The sequence below is a fragment of the Colletotrichum gloeosporioides genome (assembly GCF_011800055.1).
Source record: "Colletotrichum gloeosporioides strain Lc1 chromosome Unknown consensus_4, whole genome shotgun sequence".
Lineage (NCBI taxonomy): Eukaryota > Fungi > Ascomycota > Sordariomycetes > Glomerellales > Glomerellaceae > Colletotrichum > Colletotrichum gloeosporioides.
This window is the reverse complement of record NW_025544649.1, coordinates 95,173-114,303: the sequence shown is the minus strand read 5'-3', so window position 1 is coordinate 114,303 and position 19,131 is coordinate 95,173. Positions and strand designations below refer to the sequence as shown.

The window sequence follows — 19,131 nt, the reverse complement described above, 5'->3', positions numbered from 1 at the left end:
TGAGCAGTCTCCGGATGCATCCAGATGGCCCTGGAGGAGTAGAGCCCCGTCAGGATCGTCTTTCGAGTCAACTGCCGGCCGGCCGGGCCCATGTGAGCACGCCGGGAGTTGACGTCCCCGCGGACCGGGAACGGCAGTCAACGCGCCCCCCAACCGGCACCTTATCAACTATCCCCGGAAAACCCTTCGCCTAGATCAGGGCAACCTTGCTCAGACAGATCTCCGCCGAGAGATACGCAGCCGGGTCTTCGGGCCCGCAAAAGGGAGCCGGCTGGGGATGAGGGGTCCTGCGGTACCCCGCTCATCCCCGCGGCCCCAAGACACCGAGATAAGATAATGATGCACCGGTGATAGGGTCCGCGCTAGCTTTTGATATCACAGCGTTAATGAAGCTTCAGGTCGGGCGATGAGTGCGTATAAATCGTCAAGCACGTAGTCCCAGATTGGGCCTTAGGAAGCAAGACACCACCCCCTACAGCATACGTCACTATCATCCAACAATTCTCCCAGCCCTGCACAACCCAGAGACCACCATGTCAGCCCCAAGGAAACACGTCGTCTTCGACATCGTAGGCACCTGCATGTCCTACGACGCGATCCACCGCGCAATCGACACCCGCCTCGGCCCCAAGCTCGCCGAGTACCAGATCAAGCCCGCCCTCCTGGGCTTCGCCTGGATCGAGGCCGCCGAGCGCGAGTACACCTACCTCAGCATCCAGGGCCGCTACCGCCGCTTCTACGACATCTTCCGCAGCCTCTTCTACCGCATGCTCTACCAGGCCGGCGTGCCGGAGCCCCGCCAGCTCGCCACCGACGACGACATCGCCTTCATCTTGGAGCGCTTCATGGAGCTCGAGGCTCGCCCCGGCATCAAGGAGTGCTTCACCCTCCTGCGCGAGGCCGGGTTCACGGTGTGGGCGTTCACGGCGGGCGACGCCAAGCGCGTGGGCGGCTACTTTGCAAGGGCGGGCATCGACATGCCCGCGGAGAACCTGCGCAGCTGCGATTTTGATGGGCTGGGCAAGCCGGACCCCCGCGCGTACAAGACGCAGCTGGAGAGCTTCAACGGGGAGGAGGCGTGGTTTGCCGCAGCGCACATGTGGGATGCGAGCGCGGCCAAGGGGTGCGGGTTCAAGGGTGCGTGGTGCAGTATCTACGAGAAGGAACCGTGCGTGGACTTGTTTGGCGAGATGGACGTTATGGCGGACGAGCTGCCGGAGATGGCGCGGAAGATCATAGCCGCGTCAGAAGACAAGACGGCGTGATTAGGAGCCCGCTTTCGCAACTGAATACTAGCCAACGAAGACTACGTCATTAATAATTATTCAACGTTTTTATTGAGCAAGCATATGCCGGTGGTGAGGTGATACGCTTGATACGCCGTTGATCCCTGCGTCGGGAGGATATTTCCTTATCTTTGGGTTGAGGGCCCGAGGTCTGGCGCACCGGCTAGTTGCCGGTTCCGTGTCGTCCGTGGCCGGGTCGGCCTCCGGTCTCGGAGAACCTCCGTGTTCCCCGCCTGAAGCGTGAGGACGGCTTGCAGCGAGCCGGACTCGACCTCTGGGGGTATCGGCGGGGAATCATCAACATGCCGGCACCTTATCTCTTGCAATCGAATGACAACTTCGACTGCCATCGGTCTGCAGCGTCGTGCTCACCGAATCTGTGCCGGTTGTCGGTTCATGATGCTGCAGCACTTATATGCAGCGATCAGAGCAGCCGTACTTTGGATTTGCACGCATTTTGTATATAGAAACTCGAAACAGATCGCTTATCAATCGAGTGTGATCGCTTTCGCTGTTTGATGCTTAGCTCCTCTCGTGACGTCTATCCCCGATCAATTACAGTCGCTCATGATGGCTACCCAGAAGCCGACACACATGCGGGCCCCTGTCGCCAACCCCGTCACCTCCTTCTGGAACTCATCCCCGCGGGCGCTGGACGACCATCGCACTACTCCAGACCTTCCCGCTTCCAGCGATGTGGTCATTATCGGCGCAGGTTTTGCAGGTGTGGCTACGGCCTATCAAATACTGAAAGACAACCCGTCTCCACCCTCTATCACGATCCTGGAAGCGAGGAAAGTCTGCTCCGGCGCGTCGGGACGGAACGGCGGACACGTCAAGCCCGATACGTACTTCAATGTGCCCAAGTATACCAAGCTCTACGGGGCCGACGAGGCAGCAAAACTCGCTGCATTTGAGGCATCAAACGTGTATGCAGTGAAGGAGCTCGTGGAGAGCGAGGGACTGGACTGTGACTTTCACCTAACGCGGGCTGTGGATGTATACCTTGACCCGGAGCATGCCAAGCAAACCGAAGCGGCGTACCGCGAGCTTTTGAAAGCGGGGAAGGTCAACCTGAAGGACGTGGCTTTCACTCCTGAACAAGATGCCGAGAGGGCAAGTCATCAATGGAAACGCATAGCTCGGTCGATCGCTGACTTTACGTTCCCAGGTATCCGGAGTGAAGGGTGCCAAATGCTGCTTCTCCTTCACGGCCGCCCACCTCTGGCCCGCCAAAATGGTCCACCAGATCCTGCACCGTCTTCTCGAAAAGGGCGTCAACCTACAAGCCAACACGCCCGTGAGCAACATCTCCGAGACGCCAGACGCAGACGGCAGGTGGACGTTGCAAACCCCCCGCGGCGCCATCAAGGCTGGCAAAGTCGTCGTCGCAACCAACGGCTACACCGCGCAGGTCCTCCCGCAGTACGAAAACCGCATCGTGCCTGTCCGCGGCATCTGCAGCCGCATCACGTCGCCCAAGGGCGCCTGCACGCCGCACCTCGTCAACACGTACGGGATCCGCTTCGACGCCGTGAACAACGATTACCTCATCCCGCGGGCGGACGGGAGCATCGTCGTGGGCGGGGCGCGGCAGATGTTCTGGCACAAGCGCGCGGAGTGGTTCGACAACGTCCGCGACGACGAGCTGGTGCGGGGCGCGGCGCCGTATTTTGACGGCTACATGCAGAGGTTGTTCCGAGGCTGGGAGGACAGCGGGGCAGAGGTCGATCGCGTGTGGACTGGCAGTAAGTGTGCATGGCATTCCATCCCCCGTGTGTCCGAATGAGGCAGGTCATCGTTGACAAGTGAATGCGACAGTTATGGGGTACAGCTCCGACTTCATGCCGCATCTCGGGACGGTGCCTGGCAAGCCCGGGCAGTTCATCATCGCCGGGTTCTCAGGTCACGGTATGCCTGAGATTCTCCTGTCCAGCAAGGGCGTTGCAGCCATGGTAAGGGACGGCGCTGCGTTCGCGGAGACCGGTTTGCCCAGCATCATGGAGACGTCAGAGGCGAGGATCTCGCGCAAGGACAGTCCGCTGGAGGAGGGATTGAAGTCGGTTTGGGAGGGGGAGAGAAAGGTCGAGGCGAAGCTGTAAAGGGGGTTGATGAGGAGATAAGAATGATGTACGGATATGCACAGGTTGGGTGCATGTGCATGACAGGGAGTAGCTGGCCTGTCACTGTTCGTGGAGTACCTATCCGGGGGTTTATGAGGTTTGCTCATCTATCCATCGTCGGGCAGAGTGCAATGTCAAATGGATAAAGAAGTGTCACGAGTCAGCAGGTATCTCTAGATCTGTCTGTGGATATGTGCAGGGGTGTTTGTTCGGCTCCGACCGGGTGCATGCCGGCTTCCCCGCGTCCTGCCAGCAGAAAAGAGTGGGTCTCCGAAGCCCCGACCGCGGCGCAGGTTTCGCCGAAATTCAGCCCCTCTCTCCCCTCTCAGGAAAGGCGCGGGACTTCATCCAGCTCCAGCCTATCTTAGCTCTCCTCACACACAATCTTGGAGCCGGCCAACAAATCCTCCCTTTACCCACCCGCATACCTTGCTCACACCCGCACGCACGCCAGCCGCACACCGCGAACTCTACCTGCCTGACCTTACCTAGTTGCAAGGGAGAGACTCAATGCGTTGTCTGTGAGGCCGAGACCAGACCTGTCTCCCTCCCTCCATTCTCCGCCACTGCACACAAGCATTCCGTTTCCGGGGTCTTGAGTTACACGCACCGCCCGCCCCCGAGACCTGGAACCGCGAACCGGCCCGGGAGCCTTGCCTTTGCGCTGGCTGATCGGCGTGCGGCTCCCTATCTGGCCTTGCCTTGACTTTTCCGCCGCCGCCCTCTTTCTCACACCCCTTATCGGCTATCGCGACCCGAACGTCGATGGATCCCGACGACGGTCTGCGTCTGCAACGACACAAGCAGCGCCGCGTCGCGGATAAGGAGCGAAAGCGGGCTGTTCGAGCGTACGATGAGGCCCTCCCCTCCCCGTCCCTCCCCAGTCCCTCCCTCTTAGCCCATCTCCTCTCTCAAACCGTCATCGTGGCCCCTAATAAGTGCCTTCCATGCTGACGCGACCAAGCTGCGACGGATGCCGGAGACTCAAGGAGAAATGCGACGGCGGAGTCCCCTGCCGGCGGTGCACCCGCCTCCGCCGGCAGTGTGAGTTTCTCACGCCCACGACTAGAGAAGAGCCCGGCGCTGAGCATGCGGCAAGGTAAACTAAACTTTCTTTTCTTATTCCACTCTTTGTCATGAGTCACCAGACGCCATAGATCTCCATCAAGTGCTTCAACACGTGGCTGACGAGGCCACCATTTGGCGGATATCAATAGACCCCGTCCGTCGCAGCAGGAGGACTCGGAGTTGAGGCAGCGGATGGCCTATATGGAGCGTCTGCTCGCCCACTACACTGGCCAGAGCAGACTCGATGCCGATACCTTAAAGACCTTGGCCGACTCCGTAGAGAAAGGACGGGCCGGCCCGGAAGCCCCGGGACCACAACCAGACCCGGACGCTCCCATGGACCCGGACATCGGCGCCGAGGTCGAGGTGAAGTCGCAAAGTTCCGATTCGTTCCAGGTGGATGAGATCACCGTGCAGCCATTGGAAAATAACATCACCCGTAAGATGAGCACCAGGCATGAGGTTCAAGGCGCCCCCGGAACTGACAATGGCTAGACTACTCCGGCGAGTTCTCACACTGGAACTTTTCCATGCGGATAAAGCAGTGGATAGAGCAGTGTGTAAATGCATGTACACCCTCGGCATTGACTTGGATCACAAAAAGGCTTACGCCGTTTAGGATACCCCCGATGGCCCCAAGACACAGTTCAAGGAGTACTATCGCCCCGAGGAGCTGCAGTCCACATCCAACACTGTCGCTTCGCTCTCATCACTGCCTCCGCGCTACGTGGCTGACTTCCTCGTCCACGCGTTCTTCAACCATGCCGAGACCAGCTACTTCTACGTTGAGCGGCACTGGCTGCAGGAGAAGCTGGACGTGGTGTATGAGAATCCGGGATCCCTCACACGCCGAGATGTCGGGACAATGTGCATCATCCTGATCGTCTTCGCCATCGGCACACAATATGCGTATCTCGACTCCCGCGATGAGAGGGGTAGGGTGCCGACTGCCCCTGCCGAGTCCAGCCCGTTCTCCGAGGACACCATTGGCATCATGTTCTACCAGCAGGCGTGTAGGCTTGTGCCAGATGTCATCACGATATCCAGCCTGGAGAGTGTGCAAGCCTGCCTGCTCATCGGCCTCTACACCCTTCCTCTTGATGCATCCGGGCTGTCGTACGTGTACCTCAACCTTGCCGTGAAGCTTGCCATACAGAACGGCATGCACCGCAAGTATCCAGGAGACCTCATTGACCCCGTCATCCGCGAGACGAGGAACCGCGTGTGGTGGACGGCCTACACAACGGAGAAGTAAGCTCGGTGTTCGTGAAACCGTCGGCTCTTGTACTGACAAACCCCAGGCGCATCGGCATATTCCATGGCCGACCGCTCTCCATCGCTGCCGCAGATGTCGACGCCGAGATGCCGGTCGACCGCCCAAATATCTGGGCCGGCTCACCACCACCAAACACCGCACACATGCTGGCCACCCTCCAGCTAAACCAAGCGCTAAGCCGGATCAACCATCAGATGTAAGCACTCCACCCTGCTTCTCCTCTTCACAGCTAACAAGCCTCCAGCTCCCTCTTCAAGACCTTTGAAAAGCACGAAATCCCAGACGGCATAACCAAGCTAGTCGAAATGAAGGCGCAACTGCACACCTGGTGGAACAACCTCCCAGAAACCACCTTTTGCAAAGACCCGAACCCCGGATCCGCCGTCTTCCGCCCCGACATGCACCTGCGCCTCGAATACTGCCTCGTCCGCATGTTCGCCGGCCGCCCCTTCATCTTCCCCCGCGAATCCACCCGCAGCACCGCCTCCTCCTCCGGCTCGCCCGCCGACTCCGCCCTGCCCCCGCGCACCGGCTCCGCCGCCGCCGCCGCCAAAGCCCATCCGCGCTCCGTCCTCGTCGCAGACTGCGTCGACGCCGCCCTCTGCGTCGTCGAGACCTGCCGCCTCCTCCGCAACAGCATCGGCCTCGCCCGCGCCTCCTACACCGAGTTCTCCTCCTGCCGCGCCGCCCTTCTCGTCATCATCACCCAGTGCCTCCAGAAGAAGACCGACCGCCTGCGCGAGGCCCTCCGCGACGGCCTCGCCATGCTCAAGGAGATGTCCACCGGCGGCGAGTCCGCAAAGTCCGAAATGTCCCTCATCGAGGCCTTCGAGCGCGCCATCTCCCGCCTCGACGCCAACGACGACGCCGCGTCGAGCTCCGCCAAGGAGTCCGACTACGCGAGGTTCAAAAAGTGGGAGATGCTCTGGAAGACGGACACGCCCGCGCACGACGCGCGTAGCGAGCGGAGCCACGACGCGGGGCTGCCAATCCCGCCGCACCCCGCGGCGTTCTGGCGGACCGGCGGCGGCCACGGGCATGGTGGTGGTAGCGGCGCCGGCGGCGGTCATGTAGCGCCTGGGACCGGGAGGCAGGGAACGGCGTCGCTGCCGCCGGCGATGCCGTTCTTCGGGCTCGACGGGAGCCTGTCGCCGATGCCGCCGGCGCTGGATGAGTTTTCAGCCATGTTTGGGAATGGGTACGTGCCGGGGTTCGAGGGCATGGGCGGGAGCGTGAACGGGAACTGGATGGGTTTGTAAAGCGAGAAGAAATACATTGAACGAAGGAAGGCGTTTCTGGTGAACTTTTCCGGCTTTTGAGGACGGACTTTCTTGGATGGAAAAAAAAATGACCACGTGCCGCGAACAGCCGGCTATAGGAAGAAGCGATATTTTTGTATCCACGTCTAATTCACGGGCTGTTTTGTTTGCCCATACCAATAGATCATACATGATCTGATCATATAACGAGCTTGAGGCCGATCCAATGAATACCCGCCAAAGACGCTCTAGGGGTGAAGACATACCAGCGCAGGCCAAGCACAGGCAGCCGGTGAAGTCATGGCGGCTAGCTGCAATCTCGGGGCGGCAGCAAAGCACGAATTGGATTCATTCGGGCTGAAGCGGTGAGAGAACGAGCTGTCAACATGGCGTGACAGGGTTTTCGGAAGTGGTGTGATTATATGCAGCGAACTACTCGTTTACGAAGGTGACAAAGGGATGGCCGACCGCGCTACACCAGCCGGGCACGAGTGCCAAATGACATCAAAAGGCAGTGCACGCAACGACAAAAAGGAATCGTTCTCCGAACCCAGAATCGAACTAGGGACCTTTCGATGATCTTGGTAGAACCATTACAGTCGAACGTGATGAACCAACTACACCATTCGGAGAGAACGTGACTAAGCCACGTGAATGATTGGCTGACTGCTGGCCTCGGCGGAGGACAAGTCGATTATATCGCGCAGGGACTGCGGGGTTTGGCGGAGTTTGTGTTTTAGTCAGTTGTTGAGCATACGTTTTCCATGAGATCTGGGCAGAGATGACTGGTTGGTATTCGCGATCGCCTCTTGCCTGATTGGATATGCATTGAGACTTTGGACGGCGTGCGAGCTGGCGGGTGCGGGGAATGGTGGGTCTTCCGAGCGCGAGTGCTCCGGACCCGGGCCGGAGGACATGGCTGTGTGAAAGCTTTGGCAAAGCATTTCGAGAAGATACCACTGCAAGTGAACTCATTCCAATACACTAACTTGTGCCGGGGCCGCAATACCTTCAACTGGTGCAGTTGAGGTGACTTCAGCGTTGCATTAATGTCCGTGATGCGTGATGGTCGTCTAGCAACTAACTAGACTCAAGACTAGGTTTCTCGCATTCCTTTGCGTATATCCTTTGAAGTCCTTTTCTTGACGGTTTGACATTTCATTAGCGCCGTAGTCGCTGGACATGCATTGGTTTCTATCTATGGTCGTAAGTGACTAGAGTCTAGCTCGACTTATCTCCCGCAGCTGCATCTTTCCGGGGACCCAGTTGGGAGTACGACTCGAACTGAATCTTATCGCCCGCTTCCTGAATACCCTTCACAGTTTCCAAAATAGACTCTTCCAAGGGTGTCCAGCCCGGGCGTCCCAGCTCTCGCAAGTACTGCTCGGCTTTGTCGCGCGCCTCGACGGGATGCTGGCTCGGCTCGTTAGAGAAGTTCTCCAGGAACTTCTTCCCAGGCTCGTTCTTGCGGAAGATTTCCAGGATCAAGTCCCAGCTAAAAGTGTGGGCGAGACCGAAGATGCGTTGATCTTTCACATGCTCGAGAACGGCTCCAGCAACGTGCAATCTGCCCGCGTCGTCATTGTCGATGAAGTATTCTAAAAAGAAGTTAATCAGTCATACCCTGCTCGCTCAGGTAACATAAAACTTGCGCTCAGATATGACGCGGTGAACAGCTGCAATCTTCCCGTTATAGAGTATGACCGGAAGGCCAGAGCTGCTGGGAAATCCTTGGTTGACTGGATCTATGGAGCCGCCAAAGTTGAAATTGGGGAGCACTAATTGGTTGTTAGTCCAAGTCAACCCCGATATCGAAGACGGTTCTTACCAGTGTTGACAACGAGGTCAGGGCGTTCGCTGCGGTGCTCCTTGTGGTACTTCCACACTTCCTGCTCGGCCTGCGTCTTGCTCGCCGCATAGACGGCGCCAGCTCTCTCCGGGCCGTACGGGGGATCGGCCCACGCGATGTTGACTGCTTTCTCGTTCCAGCTGTCTTCGGTAATTGCCGAATCTGGCGAGTCGTCTTTGGGACCAGCAGCAGCTGACGATGAAGTGAACACAAAACGCTTCACACTCGGCTGCGCGTAAGCCGATTTCAATGCACTCAGGGCGCCCTTGATGGCGGCAGGAATGACGTTGTTGGGGTTTGGGTCGAGCGTCAAGATGGAAGCTGTGTGCACGACTACGGCAACGCCTGAGATCGAATGTCAGCCCCGTGACTTGTCTGCTGGCTTTCACAGGGTTCCTCTCGTCGTACCTTTCGTAGCTTCATCGAAGGCGCCTTCCGCCGCCATATCCGGGACTTGGACAAGCTCGAAGTTGCCTTGGCCATATCGCTTTTCAAATGCTGCCGGAAGCCATGCTACCTTTTCCGGATTACGGACTGTGCCGCGAACCTTGTACCCGTATTCGAGGAACTGTTTCGCAACGTGGGAGCCCAAGAGACCATTGGCTCCAGTTACAAGAACTGTCGAGCCTTTGGGGACTGCAAGGTTTGCCATGATTGGTGGGTGTGTGCAACGGTGGATGCGAGGTGGAATTCTCAAGATGTAAGTAACTTTTGGAGGGTTTATGTATGTGAGTCTCGTGGTTTTAACAGGTGGCTCGAACGGATTGTGCCATCTCACAATGCTTGACTCCATCCGATTACAAATCCTGGGGTCATACCTGCAGTTACTGCACTTCCGCTGCGGACATTCCACTTGGCGGCGGACTTTTGCATCTGGGACGGATCCACCATGAAGCACCCAACAGGACGGGTAAACTTGCAGGGGCTGAGTTAGCGCCATGGAACCAATGTTGAAGAATGGCGTCAATGTGCACTTCTAATCGCATGCCTACATACAACAAAGCTAACGGTCATTTCAAAATACCTCGCTGCGATTCGAGGGAAATCACTTCGGACAGTGAGGAGTCGGGTGGGCCATAAATTTCAAATTGACTCAGGTGCATTTTTTGGCTCACGGTGGAAGAAAATACGAGTTCTCACAAGTTCACGTTCACGTTGCAAATCGATGCAAATCGCACATCATAAATTCCAATTCACTAATATAAAAGGAATGTCTCCAGGAAAACTTGTCAACAGTCTGATTGCCAACCTGAGGTCTGACCAAACAACCATCGCACAGAAACGAGTCTAGTCATGAAACCAAAGGCGTCTCTAAGTACCCATCCTGCTTTCAAGCGTAGTAACTCTGCAGTGTCTTTGAGCCCCTTCGTCTTGTATTGAGACCATTAAGGTCGTTTTCTTCGAAAGATTGCCTGAGTTGTCATGGGTCGAATCAGAGGGCTTGAAGGTGACACTGGATTAATCGGAAGCCTCAGTGCGCTTGTCGAGAACATCGCCAGCCACGTGGAAGTATTGCTTGGCAGCCTCTCGCTTGTCAAGGACGTCACCAGCAACGTGAAAGTATTGCTTAGCAGCTTCAGGCTCGCGCTTATCGAGCACGTCACCGGCGACATGGAAGTACTGCTTAGCAGCCTCAGGCTCACGCTTGTCAAGAACGTCGCCGGCCACGTGAAAATACTGCTTAGCAGCCTCAGGGTCTCTCTTGTCGAGAACGTCTCCAGCAACGTGGAAGTATTGCTTGGCAGCCTCTCGCTTGTCAAGGACGTCGCCAGCAACGTGAAAGTATTGCTTAGCAGCTTCAGGCTCGCGCTTATCAAGGACATCGCCAGCAACGTGGAAGTACTGCTTAGCAGCCTCGGGCTCACGCTTATCAAGGACATCGCCAGCAACGTGGAAGTACTGCTTAGCAGCCTCGGGGTCTCTCTTGTCGAGAACGTCTCCAGCAACGTGGAAATACTGCTTAGCAGCCTCGGGGTCTCTCTTGTCGAGAACGTCTCCAGCAACGTGGAAATACTGCTTCGTAGCTTCGGGGTTGCGCTTCTCCGTAGATTCGACTGGAGCAGCGGCCACCATAGGGGCGAGAATGATGAGAGCGGCAGTGTTGGTGAACTTCATGTTTGCGGTTGTTGTTTGGGTTGGTTGAAGACGCAGGTCTGTGTGTGCAAGAGCTTTTGATAAAAGTAGGTTATTTTGGTCTGAAGTGGATGCTTCTTGTAGATGCTTTGTGATGGTGAGTTGTAAGATCGTATTCAGCGGCATCTCCTACAATGCTTTATACTTCATTAATTTGATGTTTCTGTCGACTTACTTATCGCATTGACTAGACTGATGGGTCAGCTTAACAATAGAGTGAAACTGCGGCCCACTGCTCATCCATCAAGCCACAGCTGAGAGTGCACCAGGGTCCGCATTCCTCTGACTGTGATCCCTTCATTGCAATACCGTGATCCATCAACCTTACGATCATACTGGTTGTTCGTGCTTACCTCACTTTCACGTGCGGCTACTGGCTTCTGACTCCTTGGAGACACCCACGAGTACTACCCAAGCCAACTCGAAGCATTGGTCCACTCTCTCACAAAGTCACATTTGGTAATGTCAGCTGTCCTCCGAGCAAGTATCTCACGGAATTAATCTCAAAATGATGACAGTGCGTATTTCTTGAGATGATGCCGCATCATTCTAGGTAAGTACTCATGAGTTATGCCCACTTACGCAAACCACAAGTTTGTGATACTAGGATCATGCATAGATGCGCATAGTTAAAATGCACCTATCACACCTTATCTGAAAGAAAGTCATCATTCCTGTTAATGTTAATGAAAGCATTGTGCTGATGTTCATGGCGATACGTGCACGATAGCAACAGGCCCAGCATGCATGCTCACGGGTCAGCTCACCCGTAATCTCACTAGGTGAACCCACATTAACGCCAACACATACACAGTAATAGTAATCAACCACTCAACCTCTCGACATCACTGCTTGTTCTGAAGAAAGGAAATTTGGGGTTGCACGTGCTATTGATGTCCCTTTGCACCACATTTTAACTCTTCAAAGCGCCGCGGCATTGTCAACAACGCGCTGTCCTGAAGGTGCCTAGAAACTGCCTGCATCTCATGTTCAATAAACCTCTACTCATTATTGCCACTATATTCAATCTTTTCTTCTATCCATATAAATATTCTTTCAGGTCTCTTCCCAATATGGGATTACGCGGCCCAAATGACATGTTCGAATCGAGACTGTCCGATGAGTCGGAGGCAACACTAGAGGAAACACAGGATTTTCTGCCCAACGAAAAAGACGGCACTGTACCATATTCTGCTCGACGGCAGAAGACAAAAGGCTTCGGATCTCTCTTCTGGGTGGTCACCTGTTTCAATGCAATACTATTTCCGCTGTCTCTCGTCTGCGCCGTATCAGCTTTTCGCTGGAAATATGCAATTCAGCACAATCACGACAATGCGCTTCTGCGTCTGACTAGTTGGTATTGTAAGAGATTAGATACCATTTTGGCATGTTCATTGATCTGACACCTTTATAGCGCCGGTGTTCGATCAGACGCAGATCGGAATCGTCGATAAAAGAGTTAACGGATCACTCCTGAACTTGGACAATAGTATCTTTCGGCAGGCACCTTCCCCCGAAGTAGACGAAGCATGGGAGCGCATCAGTAGTCTCATGCCACACGCAATAAGCACAGAAGATGTCATCAGACTTGGCAAAGACCCATCTACGACGGCGAGATTTCCTCAAGATTGGGGTTTTGGGCCCGAGGCACATGTTGCAGAGCTGGACGTCCTTCACACAATTCATTGTCTCAACGCTATTCGACGCGACGTTCACTGGAGGCATTACTTTATCGAAGACTACCCGGACGGTGTCTTTCCCGAGCTTCACCGTGTTCATACGGATCACTGCATCTACGTCGTACTGCAAAACCTGATGTGCAGCGCGACACCGGATATCATCACCCAGCCTTGGGTCGATGGACAGCTACACCCCTTTCCGGACTTCAGCATCAACAAAAAGTGCAACGATTTTGACGCTATACTGGCGTGGCATGAGGACAACATGATCACGGACACCGCACGCTTCGCTGAGATGCGCATTCCTCAAGGGCAGAAACCTGTGCCGATGTCAGACGAGTTCCACCGCATGTTTGGGTCACATCTTCACAGTACAGCTGGTCATAGTCACGGACATTGACCATTGGCCATTCTAATACTGTCAAGCCGTTCAAGCAGCATATGTTATGGCTAGAAATTGATGAAAGACGAAGGCGTTTTGTAATTTAGAGGCAGTTGCGTATGATCTATTGATGTATTATGGAATGACTTACTCATGTTGACAATAGTAGTGGATAAGTGAGTTGATTATTATAGGTCTTGATTTACTTTATTCGGAAGCGAGATTGGAAACAGTTTCACTTCACGGCTTCCACCGCAATTCGTACAAAACAGGAACGCAAGAGTATGAAATCATGTGTGGAGTTTAATAGTCTTCAAAAAGTAGAAGCAAAGTACACTTTTTTCACGCAAGCACTTTGTTACATAGGTAATTGAGTTCCACACGTAAAGAGCAGCAATGAGCTTAGGTTAAAGAGTAGAAACGATGAGCAAACTTGTCTTACTAGCTAGAATTCATGACAGTCAGTCGAGCGTCATCTTGTATAAAAAAGAGTGCTTCGGTGGTAAAATGAATATCTTGATGCATAGGTTCATGTACTGGACCCCGAGCTAGTTCTGTGATTGCTAGGCAGAGTTTTCTTGGGCGAGAAACGATCTACTCTCCTCATCGTCATGACTTTCAAGGTGTTCCTCTGGCAGGTCTGCGTGGCCTGCCCGAGAAAGCGCCAAGGACGCCAGGCCACACATGGCGAAAGACATGACATAAGGCAAACCTTTCCAAATTCCATCGAGCCTCATGCTCCAGCTGAAGGTCCTAGCAACAATGGGGCCCGCAAGTAAGGAGCCCAAGGTATCCATCATGGATAGCGTTGTAAACAAGGTCCCGACCATGTTTTTCTCAACCAATGAACTGAGAAGCGATCTGGCAAATGAGCTAAAACCATTTCCAAGGGTATAGAACGCCAGGCCTAGAAATACGCTTCAGTAAACTCCCTCTAGTCTCCAGTGTCGTGTAGAGTGCTTACCGACGACAACCACAGGTATGCTTGGCGCAAGAACCAGGACTGCAAAGCATATCATGATAAATACAATACTGAGCCTGGAAAGGAGAAAGTCTTTGACTCGAGCGGAGAAGCCTAGTTTATTGGAAATGAAAAGATCCAGCACAGGCAGAATGGCGACGAAGGTTACAAGCTGCGCAAAAGCCCGGAATGAGAGCAGAAGGTTGGCCTGGAAATTGTCAGTCGAAGCGTCATTTGAACCTTGCGAAGTAGATACCTTGGCAATTGGAATAGCGTATCTCGTTGATAAGTACTGTAGAAGAACACCGAGAGATTGTCGAGAGAAGTCGACGACTAGAAATGTCAACACAAGGAACAGGACACTACGATGGCGAAGGATAAATCCTAAAGTCTTGTGAACATGTCTGAGCAGGTTTTTCAGTGTTATTCGAAGACTCAAGTCTTCTGAAAGGCCCTCCCTGTCTGACTCGATCGAGTCATCTTCGCCTTGAGGCAGTGTTTCCGGGATGGTACCTGCGAGAATGGCCGTGATTATCGTACAAGCTGCAATATTAGCTTAGGTCTAGGCAGTGGTACTGTAGTCTTACCTAATCCCAATAGCAAAGGGAACCAAAGACTGTTGGTCATCAAGGCAGAACCGATCGCTGGTCCGATCAGCTCCGCGACAATCAGAGCAGCTTGAGCATAGAAAAAGATATTTGACCTGTTTCCGCATTAGTATTATACGGAACGCTTGCTCGATCTCGCGTTTACTTACCTGTACTTTTCAGGCGACGCATCTGTAATGATCATCATGGCCACAGCGCCAGTGACTGTGCTTCCACCGCCAATGACGAGAAAGAATGAAGACAGCCACACAAGTTTAAGGGGTAATTCCAGCCAGGCTGTAATAATTGTCAGCAAAATGATGGCAAGTGAATCAAATCTCATCTGCGTTTTCACTCACAAATGAAAAGCACCCAGCAAGCACCCAGCACCTGTCCTACAACGCTGAGGAAGAAGACTCGTCTCCGGCCTTGCTTGTCTGCAAGCACACCAAACCACATAGCTAGTATCAAGCCAGGAATGCCGTCAAAGAACGTCTGCCAGCCAAAGAGCTCCGCCACGACGTCTTGAACTGCAGGGTCCTTGCACATCTCCTCAGAAGGTCCGCCGCCGGGGGTGTTGCTGTCAACCTTGTAGTACTGTCGGCAGACGATGTCCTCGAACAAACGCGTCTGTGGAGCAATAGACATGCAGTATCCAAGGCCATCAATGAAGAGCATCATTGCAACAACGACGACGGGTCTCCAATAGATGCTGTCCCCATATCCAGCAGTGGACTCTGTTGAAGATCCGGACTTGCGCTTTCTACCTGTACAGCCCATGTTTCAATGTGATTTTGTTTGGCTGAAGGACCTTGAGAGTATGGTTGTGGTGTCTACTGGTTGCCGATGAGTACTTTGGCGTGCAAGTGGAAGCACTCTTGCCGGCCTTTTGCGGAGGGGTGCCGGGATAAAAGCAATGAGAGCGGCCGCCTTGGCGACATGGATACAAGCTTAGCAATGACTGATTAAGAAACAGGGCTCGTTGTGTTGGTAATTAACTGACCGCGAACCGAGGCGACTCGGAACCAACGGAAGGTGAGCTGATGCTGCATGGTAAGCTGACGGTGCATGTTATCAAACAGAAAGGCTCCACAGCCTAGGCGAAAACTTATCCGTAGCGGATTTGGATGTTAACAGGCCTCTTCTATCAGATGGTGAACGCAAGGGGTTTTCAAACAGTAGATATGCCACGCAATAGGTCCCACGCTGAGTATGAGGACCAGAAGGCTCATTATCGGAATAATATAGCAATGAGCCATCGCCACATGAAAATTGACAGGAGGGAACGAAAATGTCAACACTTTCCCATCCCACGATGAATACTCCAGATTCGGACTCTCTTGAAATCATCCTGTCATGCTACCTGCATGCCAGTAGTCAAAGAGCCAACGTTGTGCCACGATTTGCTCACCGGCTAAGCATTTGCGAGGCTTGGTCGATACCCCAAGGATCACGGCTGCTCGATGTTGGCTGTGGTCAAGGAGACTCATCGCTCGTCCTTGCAACAGCTGTTGGTCCGTTAGGCAGCGTGACAGGGATCGACAATGCGCCCCCAGACTACGGCGGACCCTTCACTGTAGGCCAAGCTCAGAACCATATTCTGTCTTCGACCCTTGGCAATCGAATTGTCTTTCAGCGCAGCGATACGACTGAATGGCTGAGAGCACGTTACAAGTCGCTTTCTGAAACGTCTCCACCTGCCTCCTTGTGTTCTGTCGAAGCGCCGCTCGAAGATTTGAACTCGCCTGTCGAAAACCAGCAGCAGCCCTCGGTTGAATTCGACGGCGCCGTCTTCTGCTACAGCATGTGGTACTTCCCTTCAACCGCTGCTGTTCGCGACCTTTTGGAGGCTTTGGCCGCAGCGGGTGTTCCGCGCATTTACGTAGCCGAATGGAGCGGGCAGGCTAAATCGGCATCGCAGGAGCCTCATGCTTTGGCGGCAGCAGCAGAAAAGAAGCTTTATTCCCTGCGGCCCGCTGACTACATGCCCCGGCTCGACGAACAGAACATCCGGGGCGGGGCTTTGCTCCCTGACGAACTGGTGGCCCTGGCACGACAGGTTGGCTGGTGTGTTACCAGACAGGGCTCGCTTCCAACACCCTTGGCTATCCGTGATGGGTACTGGGAAGCTCAGTATCTGCTTCGAGGTAGATTCACACAGGATGTCGAACAAGCAGTGAAAGGCGCGGCCGACAGAGAGGAGATGATGAAATGCCGGGAGCAAGTCGCGTCAGCTATCGAGGCCTTGGAAGCGAATAGAGGCAATGTGGAGTGCATGGATACTGTATGGATCGTGTTGGAAAGGAACTAAGCTTAGGTTGAAGAAAGCCGTGCATCATTTGTCTTGCCGATCTTCAGTTTAATACGCCTTTCATCATGTGAGATGACAAAAGTCTCGATGCCTTGCGTAATGGCCGAGAAACCATTCTTTTGACTTATGTGAGCTGAAGACACTGGTAAATGATACTCTGAGGACATCGTCAAGGCCGCCGACTCTGTTAGCGAGAGCCACCTCAAGTCTAGATAAGGCTACTGAGAATCAAGAGTAAGGTCGATTCAAGCTTTTGCAAATGGAAGGAAGTCAGCAGGAGATACAAAAGACATGCAATGTAAGCCTGCATCGCGTCCAGAAGATCGATAACCCTAGCTTACTTGATCGCAGGACCCTGGGTGCATCATGCCAAGGTAAGCTAATAGTAAGCTCTTGGGCAGTCAGCTTAACCACATACAGAACGCCGCGGAGGGAATTTGTTCGATCTCTTTCGGTATCACTGTGCAGGATCAATTGGTCTTATGAACAAGTGACTGACTGGAAACTAATGGTCGCCTCTTAATCATCGTCCCAGTCACAGACGAATGGCCGAGGAATTCTCATGAGAACAATTCGCAACAATACCATCACTAGGCCTCATCAACAGCACAATCCTCTCTCGTGTTAGTTGCCTCGGCTGCGCAATATGAATCATTCTACATTTTTCAATGGCACTCTACTTTTTCTCTTACTCCAAAGTTTATCATTGGCTGTCGCTGGAGCATCTCAATATTGTCGCTTCGGAAATGACACCGGTGAAGTCGACTTTTGCGTCGGCGTCAACGTCTTCCACAACCACTCAACAGCCTCCCATGACCTATATGTCAACCTTCAGGTGACCTGGCATTCCTCCAGAAAGGGTTGGAATGCCATTGGGACAGGTCCAACTATGGCCGGTGCGTTGATGTTCGTTGTCTATGGTGACCCTGTGTCAGGGCGAAGCCCAACTGTGAGCATACGTACCGTGCCGGGCCATGGCCATACACCGCCACGACCTGTGATGGCCGATGATGCTGGACAAGCGGATGTTCGAATCATGCGATCGCAATGGCTGCAAGTCGATAATGCGAAAAATGAGCCCACCTTCGTTGCCTCCATGGGTGCCGTCTGCTACGGATGTTCGTTATGGCCGGGGTCACGAATCGACATCTCGGACACATCGCAGCCATGGATATGGGCATGGAATGACCACCAAGATATGGCCCGCGTCGAATATTCCAATGAAGCCAGTCTCGAAGTCCACAACTTTGGTGCCGGTGGTTGGGGGCTTTTCTACGTCGACATGAAGAGTTCGACGAGCCACGAAGCTTCTCTACCTCAACTGAAGCAGGGCGTTGCAACCATTGGATCTTCAACGTTCCCTGTCGCGGCATCCAAATTCACTTCGACTGCTCCAGATTCGTCCTCGGGCAGCTCAAACTTCCTCATTGCGCTTGGTGAATTCAGCCTCAGCCTTGGTCTTGTTCACTTGCATGCGTTTCTAATGGGGACGGCATTCTTGTTCCTGTTCCCCATGGGTGTGGTGGCAATTCTTTCTGGGTCGCGTAATGCGTTTCGGTTCCACTGGGTCCTGCAGGCAACAGCAACAATGTTCGCGGGCCTAGGTGCGATCGTAGGGCTAATCATGAGTGGCAGACAGCCTTCTGCTGCGGTTCATCAGATAGTCGGCATTGCCATCGTGCTGGCGTTGTCAGTCCAAGTGGTGTTGGGATTGCGGCATCATGTAATCTTTCTTCGTGTAAGACATCGAACATGGGTCTCTCAAGTACATGTCTGGTTGGGGCGATGCGTTGTGGTAGGCGGTTTGGGTAACATTCTTAGCGGTATTGTGATGGCTGGTCACGCAAAGAGCGCGGTCTTTTGGTTGGTATCCGCCCTGATAATCCTTGGAACAGCATCACTCACCACGTGGGTTTACCTCGCAAGGCGTCGCTTGAGAATGCTGCAGTCAATCTCTGGCCCGGATGTTGGTGCAGCCACTTCGTGGAGAGGCTCAAGCTTTGCGCTAGACGATGACAGTGACGAGGACAGTGACGAGGATGGTAAATAAGGGACGAACACTGCCCTTTAGAAATCCAAGACCCCGTAGTCATGTATTTGTGGAACAACATGGCGTTGAACGCTTCGTCGCATTGTACCCAGTAGATTCCCGTAGAAAAAGAAGAAAGGGAACAAACTTTACCAATAAGCAATGGGCGGTCGCAGTGGTCTTAGGTC

General features: G+C 53.9%; 9 protein-coding genes across 9 annotated transcripts; 6 read left to right on the top strand and 3 right to left on the bottom strand.

The window, feature by feature from the left end:
• Positions 1 to 533: 533 nt before the first annotated feature.
• Positions 534 to 1,265, top strand: GCG54_00002933 (uncharacterized protein; the record flags this gene model as incomplete). Its single annotated transcript, XM_045403013.1, has 1 exon — positions 534 to 1,265. One exon carries the CDS (start codon positions 534 to 536, stop codon positions 1,263 to 1,265), a length of 732 nt encoding a protein of 243 aa, XP_045271140.1.
• Positions 1,266 to 1,856: 591 nt separating this feature from the next.
• GCG54_00002932 (uncharacterized protein) lies at positions 1,857 to 3,388 on the top strand (the record flags this gene model as incomplete). Its single annotated transcript, XM_045403012.1, is given in 3 exon segments — positions 1,857 to 2,457; positions 2,468 to 3,034; positions 3,108 to 3,388. 3 exon segments carry the CDS (start codon positions 1,857 to 1,859, stop codon positions 3,386 to 3,388), a joined length of 1,449 nt encoding a protein of 482 aa, XP_045271139.1.
• Positions 3,389 to 4,174: 786 nt separating this feature from the next.
• GCG54_00002931 (uncharacterized protein) lies at positions 4,175 to 7,012 on the top strand (the record flags this gene model as incomplete). Its single annotated transcript, XM_045403011.1, has 7 exons — positions 4,175 to 4,257; positions 4,374 to 4,508; positions 4,627 to 4,916; positions 4,973 to 5,037; positions 5,097 to 5,728; positions 5,779 to 5,949; positions 5,998 to 7,012. 7 exons carry the CDS (start codon positions 4,175 to 4,177, stop codon positions 7,010 to 7,012), a joined length of 2,391 nt encoding a protein of 796 aa, XP_045271138.1.
• A 1,221-nt stretch (positions 7,013 to 8,233) lies between these two features.
• On the bottom strand, positions 8,234 to 9,513 carry GCG54_00002930 (NAD-dependent epimerase/dehydratase terH; the record flags this gene model as incomplete). The annotated part of the gene is made up of 4 exons (XM_045403010.1): positions 8,234 to 8,579; positions 8,661 to 8,790; positions 8,841 to 9,206; positions 9,270 to 9,513. 4 exons carry the CDS (start codon positions 9,511 to 9,513, stop codon positions 8,234 to 8,236), a joined length of 1,086 nt encoding a protein of 361 aa, XP_045271137.1.
• Positions 9,514 to 10,319: 806 nt separating this feature from the next.
• GCG54_00002929 (uncharacterized protein) lies at positions 10,320 to 10,976 on the bottom strand (the record flags this gene model as incomplete). Its single annotated transcript, XM_045403009.1, has 1 exon — positions 10,320 to 10,976. One exon carries the CDS (start codon positions 10,974 to 10,976, stop codon positions 10,320 to 10,322), a length of 657 nt encoding a protein of 218 aa, XP_045271136.1.
• A 1,091-nt stretch (positions 10,977 to 12,067) lies between these two features.
• On the top strand, positions 12,068 to 13,134 carry GCG54_00002928 (uncharacterized protein; the record flags this gene model as incomplete). Its single annotated transcript, XM_045403008.1, has 3 exons — positions 12,068 to 12,356; positions 12,409 to 13,044; positions 13,100 to 13,134. The coding sequence occupies 3 exons, from the start codon at positions 12,068 to 12,070 to the stop codon at positions 13,132 to 13,134; spliced, it is 960 nt and encodes a 319-aa protein (XP_045271135.1).
• A 484-nt stretch (positions 13,135 to 13,618) lies between these two features.
• GCG54_00002927 (Efflux pump ustT) lies at positions 13,619 to 15,383 on the bottom strand (the record flags this gene model as incomplete). The annotated part of the gene is made up of 6 exons (XM_045403007.1): positions 13,619 to 13,962; positions 14,020 to 14,224; positions 14,273 to 14,559; positions 14,604 to 14,719; positions 14,774 to 14,900; positions 14,963 to 15,383. 6 exons carry the CDS (start codon positions 15,381 to 15,383, stop codon positions 13,619 to 13,621), a joined length of 1,500 nt encoding a protein of 499 aa, XP_045271134.1.
• A 535-nt stretch (positions 15,384 to 15,918) lies between these two features.
• Positions 15,919 to 16,914, top strand: GCG54_00002926 (Methyltransferase ustM; the record flags this gene model as incomplete). Its single annotated transcript, XM_045403006.1, has 1 exon — positions 15,919 to 16,914. The coding sequence occupies one exon, from the start codon at positions 15,919 to 15,921 to the stop codon at positions 16,912 to 16,914; it is 996 nt and encodes a 331-aa protein (XP_045271133.1).
• An 889-nt stretch (positions 16,915 to 17,803) lies between these two features.
• GCG54_00002925 (uncharacterized protein) lies at positions 17,804 to 18,964 on the top strand (the record flags this gene model as incomplete). The annotated part of the gene is made up of 2 exons (XM_045403005.1): positions 17,804 to 18,603; positions 18,934 to 18,964. The coding sequence occupies 2 exons, from the start codon at positions 17,804 to 17,806 to the stop codon at positions 18,962 to 18,964; spliced, it is 831 nt and encodes a 276-aa protein (XP_045271132.1).
• Positions 18,965 to 19,131: the final 167 nt, after the last annotated feature.